This window comes from Spodoptera frugiperda, chromosome 23, assembly GCF_023101765.2.
Source record: "Spodoptera frugiperda isolate SF20-4 chromosome 23, AGI-APGP_CSIRO_Sfru_2.0, whole genome shotgun sequence".
Taxonomy (NCBI): Eukaryota; Metazoa; Arthropoda; class Insecta; order Lepidoptera; family Noctuidae; genus Spodoptera; species Spodoptera frugiperda.
Window position 1 is genome coordinate 13,702,530 of NC_064234.1, and position 11,106 is coordinate 13,713,635.

At 37.5% G+C, this 11,106-nt stretch overlaps 3 protein-coding genes across 9 annotated transcripts in view; 2 read left to right on the forward strand and 1 right to left on the reverse strand.

Annotated features, from left to right (window-relative positions):
* LOC118267054 (AP-1 complex subunit gamma-1) overlaps window positions 1-3,043 on the forward strand; it is a 34,230-nt gene extending 31,187 nt beyond the window's left edge. For all 7 annotated transcript variants that reach the window (XM_035580800.2, XM_035580802.2, XM_035580801.2 and 4 more), the window contains 3 exons: window positions 93-244; window positions 370-462; window positions 551-3,043. In XM_035580800.2, the coding sequence (XP_035436693.1) occupies window positions 93-244; window positions 370-462; window positions 551-652 (347 nt within the window). In that variant the 3' untranslated portion in view covers window positions 653-3,043. The remainder of the gene's footprint in view (window positions 1-92; window positions 245-369; window positions 463-550) is intronic.
* On the reverse strand, window positions 3,028-5,162 carry LOC118267055 (COP9 signalosome complex subunit 5). The gene is made up of 6 exons (XM_035580807.2): window positions 5,008-5,162; window positions 4,731-4,834; window positions 4,341-4,471; window positions 3,922-4,116; window positions 3,395-3,662; window positions 3,028-3,320 (listed from the first exon to the last, which is right to left on the reverse strand). Exons 1-6 carry the CDS (start codon window positions 5,160-5,162, stop codon window positions 3,127-3,129), a joined length of 1,047 nt encoding a protein of 348 aa, XP_035436700.1. The 3' UTR covers window positions 3,028-3,126.
* Window positions 5,163-5,334: 172 nt separating this feature from the next.
* Window positions 5,335-9,044, forward strand: LOC118266936 (X-box-binding protein 1). Its single transcript, XM_035580586.2, has 3 exons — window positions 5,335-6,909; window positions 7,294-7,707; window positions 8,273-9,044. The coding sequence occupies exons 1-3, from the start codon at window positions 6,752-6,754 to the stop codon at window positions 8,364-8,366; spliced, it is 666 nt and encodes a 221-aa protein (XP_035436479.2). The 5' UTR covers window positions 5,335-6,751; the 3' UTR covers window positions 8,367-9,044.
* Window positions 9,045-11,106: the final 2,062 nt, after the last annotated feature.

Genomic DNA, 11,106 nt, shown 5'->3' on the forward strand with positions numbered 1-11,106 from the left:
CATCACACAGGGCCAAAACAATTGTTTTGAAGAATCTTGTCTTACAGTTTGGTAAGATTTCCTATAATAAATTGTATGGCGTCTGTTCACAGATCTACCGACAGTGACGGCTCTGGAGAAGAACGGTCTCCGCATAGTGTTCGGAGTGCAGCGCGGCGGGGACTCGGTCACGCTGACGATGCGAGCTCAGTCGTCCTCGCCATCCACTCTCACAGACTTCCTCTTCCAGGCCGCTGTACCTAGGGTAAACTACATTTATCCTATCTACTTCATTCTCTAAGCATTTACGATGATTCGTGACGGTTGAAAGGTAAAGATGTCCATCATTCCAGTTTTCTTTTATAACAGAAGTTAATGTTATCTTCACAGACATTCCAGCTAGACATGATGTCACCATCCGGCACGGTATTGCCGCCCCAGGGTGAAATTACTCAAGTACTCAAAATCACTAATCCATCCAGGGTAAGTTACCTCTCACAGACACTAAACTAACCAAATTCTGAACAACTACCAATAACAATACAAGCTAATCCTTATGTTGTGTTTCCAGAGCGCCCTTCGACTAAGAATACGAGTATCATACAACGTGGACGGCGTGCCAGTGTTAGAGCAAGCAGAAGTGAACAGCTTCCCCCCGGACCTGTTCAACTGACGAGTGGCCAGCCCGCCCGGCTACTGTCTATAGCCTGCGCTAGCCTCTAGCCACACGCTCCTATATACTCGTACTCGGTAGTTACATCATGGTCATCGATTGTTTGTCTATACATACGTAAACAGTTGACTTCTAAGTCAGGACAGACTGCATTTCTACTGCAGTCTATCTGCAGATAACTGCTAGGTTTTAGTCAGTGGTTGCAACTGCATGCTAACTTCAATATGGCTGTATGGTTCGTGTGTAGTTGCACCAACTACATTGAACTTTAGTAAATTGGTACATGGAGTGTAGTTGAAATGCAGTCCATTTGTCTTGACTTCTAGAGCCCTTCTAACACTGATTCAGATAATATACAGTAACTTAAAAGTTTATTATACTAATTCTAAGCGTATCTTTATTATTTACTTGTAATCTTTTTCTTGTAATAATTACTACAGTTACTGTGTATTATATTGAGTTGGTGTAGAAACGCAATTACGTTCGGTTGTTATTTTATGCTAGCGTCGAGTAAACTCGAATGCGGGGGTACCTAGTGTAATACCATATTTATTATAATGTGCAGTGTGCAGGGCCTAAACCTTTCTGCAATCTTCAACTACTTAATACGACTCGATTAATTTAAATTTTCTTTAAAATTCTGAGATTAATCTAGCTTTACAAACTGCATTGTGATCTGGATAGCCGATAAGATCTCATTATATATTTATTTATTATTTATACTATTTAAATTGCACCTATCGTGTATATTTTATACTACAATTGTTATTGCTCATTTTATTCACTAACGAAAGCAATATTTATATTAGAAATTATGTTGAAACAATCGATGACCGTTTTCCAACTAAGTTTTAAATGATGGCGAATCTTTGACTCGACGAAGACTGAGCACAGGCCACCTGTGTCAGACCGCTACGCCGTGGTGTCGAGATCTGCCGCTCCTTTTATAGCTCACCTGCATTGAGATTTGTGAAACATTCCACGTGTTAGGTAGTGTTTAAAGTTAATGCCGCAAGGACCCAATACATATTGATTGTTGATTTATTGTTGGGTGACCAGAGAACGCGAATCCTTAAACCCTGAAGTCAAGTTTGTTTTCATTCTCTCTGGCCACATTGTCAGTATTATTACAATCTCAAAGCAACTGATATCAGTGGTTTACTACTTACTATTTCATAACTATCTACGAGAAAGGAAACAAAGAAGTTGCTTCTAAAATATCTAAATTGCGATGCAAGTAAGGAACGTCATTACTATTAATTTATAAGTCGTAATATGTTGAGGTATCGAACCGTTGTGAACATTCCCGAATTTGAACATTTTGCCCTTGATCGATAAATTGTATATTGATGTACTAGTGGACCTTTTGTGTCGTTACTGCTGTACATAAATTGAGATTGTGTGTATAAACGATTATAGTAAGCAACCTGTGAATTGGAGGGCTGTATGGATTGTACTTAATAAAATATAAATGAATCACTAATAAGATAATTACGTGTGATAATCCACTGTAGTACGCAAGCGAAGTCTTGTGGGGAAGTAGTCAATGTTTTAAAATACACTGGCGAGCCTAAACATCTAGTCACTCTCGCAAGCCATGGTATGAAGTTTAGAAAAGATTCCTGTATGTATAAATTGTTTTAGAACTCGATTATTTATAAATAGCGCGTGCCTTGATTTTTCGCTCGTCACTGTATTTTGAACCATAATTTAATTTTCAGATAGTCTGTGTTTGATGTCTCTAGTTCGGACGTAGACCAGCATTTTGTTAAGAATACTGCAGCGTAGTTGCTGCGTGCAACCTGTGAGCCGCTTCACATGCTAAACAGTCGGTTGATAGTACTGTTCCTTGTTAAGAGTTTTATACTTTGCGACGATGTAAATATGATTGATACATCTCATCAAACACGTAGTTACGCAATTATGGATTATTATAAGATTTTTACACGCGTCACGGCAGTCGCCGGACATTTTAACATTTAGACATTAGTTATTATTATGTTTATTTTCATCCTATTTATGTTTAGGTTATCGACTAACCAGCATATTCTAATGAAATATCGTAGGAGTATGTAAATCTAGATATAATTTGAAAGTCACTGGAAATATAGAAGACGCACGTGCTCTTATAGTTCTTATATTCTCTTGTGTTCACGGGACTATCGTGAACGCATATATTTTATTTTTGATTATGTAAAGAGAGCTTGGCAAAAGAATATATCGTCAATTTGGTGCTTCGTTTTACTATATCTGATAAATAGAAGGCCCTCCACAATGTGAGATGTTTATGATTTTGTGTATAACTAAAGCTATGTGAAAGATGTACATAATGATTATAATGATTTTATGTAAATTGGTTAATAAATATTTGAGAATGTTTATATAATCAAATTGGTTGCTTTTATTTCTTAAACACCCTTCATACATAGATCACTGATACATTTATTAAGTTAGAAAAGTCTTAAATATTTATTTCACTCAATCATGGGTGTGGCGGGTGCAGGTCGTCCGCTGACGCTGTTGAACAGTCTGTCTTTGATCATCTGCGCCATGAGGCCGTGGATCACCTCGATGGTAGTCTTGCAGGCGTCCTTGGTCGCCTTGCCTAGTTTATCTTCAGTTCGCTTTTCATGTGGGTCAGCGCCGGCGACGATGAATCCACCGCGGCCTGTAGAAGAGAGGAAATTATATCTTGTTTCGATTTTTATTTAGCATAATTGTAACATGTGTGTGAATACTCACCAAGACAAACTTCACTCTGCTCCAGTTTGTCCGACAAGTCAAATATTTGTCCGGTAGTATAGTCAGCATTAGTGATCAGACTGGAACTGCTCAGAGTGTTCACCCAATACTTGTTCCAGAGAGAGTCCAGTAGTCTGCGGTCCAATGAGGACTTGAAGTAGGACACTTCTAGTGAATAGTACTGCTTGCAATGCACTCCGAAGTCCTCAATCTTGTTGAGGGGGATTGTCTGGTATTCCGAGGGCTCCTCGTTTGCTGGTTTGTAGCCCTGTAACATAAAATTTTATTAGAATCTGTGATCGAAATTGTTATTCTAGTGTGGGTATTAACCCGTCGTATGCTGAAGCACTGATCAATGCGAGACACAATGTGTATTCTATTGTTGTCTCATACCCGCAGACGAAAGGTTAATAAATCAATAGTTTATGCTTCAATCTCGAACTGTTTGTATTTTTTAAATATTATGCTGCATAGTCAAATATTTTGAGATAGCCATAAAAACTATAAAACTAATGTATTAATAGTACCTTGGGATAAGTCCTAAAAGCACCAAGGCAGACTTTGCCAGCGGAGATAGTTCTAACGGGATCAATGACGATGGCTACGAATGGTTCCTGGAAGTTCTGGTTCAGCATCTGTGTGGAGACATCAATGCCGGACAGCCAGCAGCCGTAGCCAGGGTGGCTGTGGTACCAGCCGATGGCATTCTCATGACGACCAACCTGGAAATTGAATAATGATGGTTTTAAGATTTTTCTCTTCTTTTTTTTCAACACATTATTTTGTTCTTTTACTCTGTCTTATAATGAGTAAGTAGTTGCCTTCTAATAAAATACTCATTTTGAGTTATTTATAAGATATGGTTGCAATTTATATAAAATCCTTAGTGCAAAATATTTTCCAATAAGAAATACTAAGGAAATTAAAACTTTAGCATGTACATTACCTGCTTAGCAGCTTCTATGTATGCAGTCATGTACTCATAAGCCTGTGCTTGAGCATTCACTCTGGTCTCCGTACCCTCCACAGGCAGAGCGAAGGAATCCATTACTATCATTGTGTTTGCATCTACCTTACCTAGAAATAAAAAAATTAATGAGTATTAGATAACATATTTGTTGGTTTCATTTTGGTCTTGGTTTCATTAGTACTTGGGTTTTATATCTTTTGGTTGATTATTGTAAAAATTTAAGTGTCTAATATATTATTAGATAATTAGTTAGTTCAGTTTGTGTAAGTTATGATGGTAACATTTATCTCCGATCCTAAATAAACATCATAAAGGTAAATAGATTGTTATACAGTCACATTACTGATGTGTATAGGAGTATCATACCTAAAAGTAATCCCATAACTTCCAAGGTACCTCCGGAACGAGCATGCATCACCATCTTGAGAAGAGCTAAAGCAGAGATCTTGATATCTTTGAAGAAGTGCGGACTGAAACAAAGAAACACAGTCAATAAACGGTACAAGAGACATTTTCTACCAAATAACCAGCCATGAGACATCTACAGTTGAACATAGGCCTCTTCTACAACTTCCAGATCAGCCAGTTGGAAGCAACCTGCATCCAGTGATCATTATGAACTTGTTATTGGACTTCCACTTACTCTTTCTCCCAAGGCTTAGCCGCAAGAATGTCCTGTTGTTGTTTTTTATCATAACGATAGATTTCGTCCACACTGGATACAGTTTCGATGTTATTCGACATAACCCATGTTTTCTGTGCGATGGACGACTGCGAATCGGCACTTGTAGATGCCATATTGATGTCTATTTAGGATTAGTCTATTTCAAATTGTTAAAATGTTATCTCTGTTTTTATTAAACGATCACGAATTTAGAAAAACAAATTCACAAGCACAATGGCAGACGGATTTGCAACTTTGTGTTTGACAGAAACCTGACAATTCTAAATTGTGACATTGACATGTGACAGTAAAGATGTTCAACTATTCTCGAGTATGAGCCTTTTAAGCTTTGCTTCAAATAGCCCGCGAAATTTAAAATTTCTTACATTTTTCACTCAGCTCGTTAAGTTATCGAATAATCGAATAAATTAGGATGATAAAGTATGTATTTGCGTATAGTGACGTAGCTTATTAAATGACATAACGTAAGATTATTTAAACACCATGTATGACATACGTTATAAGAAAACACCGTGAGGAAACCTGGGCTTATAATTTCTAATTAGAAGTTTAAAATCGCCAACCCACATTGAGCAAGCTTGGTGACTAATGCTCAAACCTTCTCCGTACGAGAATATGCCTTTGGTTAGCAGAGGCCACTTATAGGCTGCCGTTGAAAAAGATGATGACGTAGGTTAAGGGTATTTTTGTTGAACTCCTGAAATTCATAATACGTTTCTTAATAGCGTTAGTACCTACTTAATTTTATTTGCTTTTAAATGCTATGGCTATGACATAACTATGAATAAGACGCGACAATTATGATTGCTAAGCAGGCTCGGTTTTAATTCCCGAGTCGAATAAAATATTATCAACTCGTAACATAACAAAACATACTTGATGAAAAGTGTGCTTCATATTTGAAGATAATGATAAACAGCGAACTTCTCAATAAACTTATAATCACTTGTAAACAAAAGATAACAATCTAGGTAACATAACACCGGTGTCATTAATGTTACATCAGAAACCGTTTCCTACATTTCTAAAACTTGCATCAGCCGCCTGTTCACTAAAGTTCAAAGTCAATAAAATTTCATCAGACTAACGTGACTAATAAATAGGTAATACCTTGCCTTGTTGTGTGACTCATCTCATAATCAGACCAAAAGGGCAAGACAAGAACTCTACGTCATTTTAACAAACCTTGTTTATCGGAATTTGATTTAAAATCGAATAATTAACTTCATTTTCATACATAGATTCCTTGTATTTTTTCTTTTTGTTTTCAAGTTTTTTGTTTTGGTCTCACACATGCAAAATACCACTGTCTGTCTCTTTTTAATCTGTATGACATATTTATGACGTCATATCTTTTATCTCTGTCTGCCTGATATGATAGTGCTTTCTGTCCTTGTCTTTTGTTGCATTGACGTCATTTTGCCGACACCCCCTTGATAACGCTCAACCAATCACAAAGCACCACATACACATTTTCGAGAATCTAGAAAAACATTTATTACTCGCTGAGAAGCCGAACATGTACGACGCAATCGTTAATAGCTCGCCCGCGAGGAAATATCATAGAAAAGTGCTCTAACAAATGCTTGATACGGACCATCCGAGAGTTTGATAGTATGCTTACGTTAAGACACTAATTTATTATCAGCTACCAGTGTTGTGGGGTGTTTGTTTATAACTTGTGATAAAACAAATCAACAAGATGAGCGGTCCCATAATCATCACGGTGCCCAACAACTACCTGGCCATGGAGGCGGTCGAGGAGCTGGAGTCGAAGGTGTTGGTGGATCTACCATCTCCGGCTCCCTCCAGGAAGCGTCGCCTGGACCACCTCACTTGGGAGGAGAAGATGCAAAGAAAGTGAGTCATGATATTGTTGTAACATTGCCTGCGTGTCGGACAAAACCTTTGCACAGAGGGGTCAAGTTATATTGGTGGGTGGGCGTGGGTGACTGTCGGTGTTTCTAGATGCGATTACTAGACCTCTCTTTGTTGTTATTTGTCTGTAATAGTCGTCTGCTAATAAGTATAATGGTATGAAAGGCATGCAGTTTTATAAGGACGACTAATTTCATTATTACTTAGTTTAGTCTGGACTCAGAAATATTAGATGCAAAGTAATCTCCCTGCGTTTGTTGACCCCGTGCTCCGTTATGTACAGTTACGTTCAGCAATAGTTAGCACCTCCAATACACATAGTTAGCGCTCGCAAATTGTTATATCGTACTGTTTGTTTGTCACCAGGAAGCTGAAGAACCGTGTCGCGGCGCAAACCTCACGCGACAGGAAGAAGGCGAAGATGGATGAGATGGAGAGTCGGATAAAATACTTTATGGACATGAACGAGCGGTTGACCAGTGAAGTCGAGAGCTTGAAGGCGCTGAACGAGCGTCTGTTGAGCGAGAACGCAACGCTTCGCAGCGAAGCGGCGGCGGCGCGGAGTGTCGCGGGTACCCCCAGACCAGCAGAGTCTATTCCTCAGCAGAAGGAAGGGCACCCGACGGCACTCCGGGCGGCGCGCCTGCTGCTGGTGATGTGTCTCCTCTCGCAGACCTCCTCGCACACTTCGACTCAGACGAATACCTCGATACCCTCACTCAACTTGCAGACTCCCTCTTCAAAGAAATTGATGCAAATGCTGCAGGAACGCCTCAAAATGTAAGTTCATGAAAACAATAATTACATGTACCAATACTATACTTAATATTCAAATACGAAGTTTTGTAACTATCTGTACAACAGAGTTGGGAAATTTCCTGTTTGTTGAAACAAAAAATTTCATTTCCTTTAGGTCAGTAGAGTATGACTATACTATGAATCATGCCACAATTGAACATTCATGTTTGAAACTTAATACTTTCACTATAATGAACCAGATCATAGCAAACTGATGTTCGTGATAAGATAAAATTGCTAGCTTTGGTTCAAAAAGGGTCATTAACCCACATCTTTATCTTGTATGGGCTGACACAGATGATGCAATGTTGAATGAAAATTACATCAGAAAATGATATATGGAACTAAAATGTTAAACTGCTTGTTCCAAACTTGTTTGTTATGCAAATTGTAAATGCTTACATGCATTTTATTGTTTGTTAATGTCACTATATATTTCATAGCAACAAGCTGAGTTGCAACTTTATTGTGTTGCATCATCCTTTTAAAATGTTTTCAACTGACTTCCTCAAGTTCAAGTAACTTATTTGTTTTTTCTTTGTTACAGGACGCAGTCAGGAAAGCTGGAGAGTGCATTGAAGGAACTAAAGTGGTGGGGCCCGCAGCAGAGCACCTGGAATCCAGTGGAGGTGCAGTCGTAGACATCAAGCACGATGTCGACAGGATACTGTCCCAGCATTCATATGCGCATCCTTACAAACCAGAAGCCGCAGACACACAAGTACAAATCAAGGAGGAGAACAATGACAAAGGGGACATGTTCTACGCCAGCTGTGATGAGGCCAATGACTGCATCACCATCGAAGTGCCATGTGAAGAACACATCGTGGAGGAAACTCCTCTACAGATTAAGACGGACTTCCCTCCCCTGACTGACTGCTCAGGAATGAAGTTAGAGTGTGACATGAAAATGCTCTCTCCGATGACCATGTCGCCTAAGTCTGTCGAGGAGAACCTCGGCCTGTCGCCTTCACACACAATCTTGAGCTCTGACCTGGGATACGAGTCATTAGCTTCACCGCTCAGTGAACCAGAATCTATGGACTTGTCAGACTTTTGGTGTGAATCATTTTCAGAATTATTTCCCGGTCTAGCATAGAATGTTTCTGCATTTTGACTCCCACCAAAGACTGACTAGTTTTATGTTCTAAGTTATAATGTACCTTACTTTGTTAAGTTTATCAAATGACAATTTAGTGTTTGTGTACCTATTTATGTTAAGTAAATGTTTTATAATTATTGAAATTAACAAATTGTAATTTAGTGTTTAGTTAGGATGCACATATGTTTGTAAATAAACAGTTCAGTGTCTCGTCGAATTTTGTTGTTTTCTTTATGTAAACATGGCAGCACAGTAATATAAAAACACCTCTAATTTATTACCATTAAATAAGGGTCACAGTAATTTTATCAAATAGGCATAATTTATCTTTTCTGTCCTTCAAAAAGACGTCATAATAAATGAGTCTATTATGAGAGATTCCTCAAATGACTCACTAATAGTATTGATAGTAGCTACATGAATGAATAAAATTATATCCTAATTACAAAATGTAGTGTGAACAGTTTCACAATGATATTTTAGTCACCAAGTGAATGTGATTGTAATCTTACAAATGCGTCATAGCCATTTCTGGGTCACTGAGTTTCAAGTTTCACGTGAATACAGAAAATATGCAGTAGCGTAGGCAATTCAGATTATCGTAATATTTTAACCGATATCTCATAAAGAGGCATCTCTTTATCGATCGGTTGTATCATCAATTGATAGATTAGAATGTCAGACAGGTAAAAAAATTGTATTTAGGTACTTATACGCTTTTTGTAGCTTATCTAGATGCATTTTTTCATAATTATGAAGAAGACTACATAGGTATTAGTAATATATCAATAAATACAAATACATATTATCAAGTTGGAATTTCCGATGGACAGACAATTCTTATTATTAGGAAAATACAAGATAAAACACGAATACGAAATGGTATTATTCAATCATTAACAAAATTCAGCTGATATGTTCGTGCTTGATAAAAACGCAATTAATAAAAATAGCGATAACTTTTTGTTGTAGCTATCTGTAGATAGTAGGTGGCTATGTATTTTAATTGATGTATGGAATAAAATTTCAGTTCAAATGTTTTGTTTTATTTCACTGATAAAACCTCCGATCATTGACGAACGTTTGGTGTTGTAGTAGTGGGTGAATGAAGTAAAATACCACATTTTATTAGATATTAAATAATTAGAAAATCAAATCATATCTACCTAAATATGTAGGTATTGCACGGGTAAATACGTTTAATTAGCAAATGATTAATTAATTTATGTACTTAACTAGGTAGGTACTTATTTTCCTGATAAATCGTTATCGGTAATTACCCAAAGGTGCTTGAAACGTAAATTACGCGAAATTTCCATTTTGTTTGTACTATGTTTTGAAAATATATTGCTAATACATAGTAGGTAGGTAGGTACCTATGTTGGCAGGTTGATAACGAGACTGTTAACCAAAATGGTTGTTCAAATACTTTGGTATAATAGGTAGGTACCTACTTTCCTAGTTTTGTACGTAGATACACAGAGACTTAATGTCGATAAGTGGTGCTAAGTTGAATATACTTAGTATAGGTACTTAGGTATTTACTATACGAGTCTATTGTATTTATGAATTACCATGTTTTGACTAGAATTGTCTAGTGATCATGATCTTGCGTTACTGCCTATCCCTTCGGGGGATAAAGGCGTGTATGTCGTTGTAGGCAATTGCGGCTGCCGGGCAAGTGGTCTCGGAGTTCGATTCCCTGGTCGGGGAAAGTGTAACTGGGTTTTTTCGGTTTTTCGAAAATTTCTCAGTACTAGCACGGCGTCTAGAATTGTGTCTAGTATATGGCAATAGGTTCACCCCCTATTACATGGGACATATAACACAAATGGTGAAAAGTGGGTGTACATTGTATAGCGGCATTACGTGCCGTAATGTGCACCTCTGCCTGCCCCTTCGGGGATAAAAGGCGTGACGTTGTTTTTATGTTTTATAAGTATCTCGATTCTCCTATTTTAAATGATAAAATAAATCGACACCAGCAATTTATACTACGCTAACTCGAAATTTGGAAAAAAACGTTTTTTTATGCCAAGTTGCTTAAAATGTGTGTTTACATACGTCATAAAAAATTGAGAAGAAATTTTCTTCCAAATTTCGAGTTAGCGTAGTATAAATTGCTGGTGTCGAAATGTAAAAGCAAGTTATTACTTACGGTAATTAGTTAATTACTTTTCTTTCATATTATTAAGTTTAGGGTGTGTTAAATATATAATATGGGATATAAATTTTCCATAAAGAACTTCGTATGTCACCGAGGACGTCTAAAAAATCAA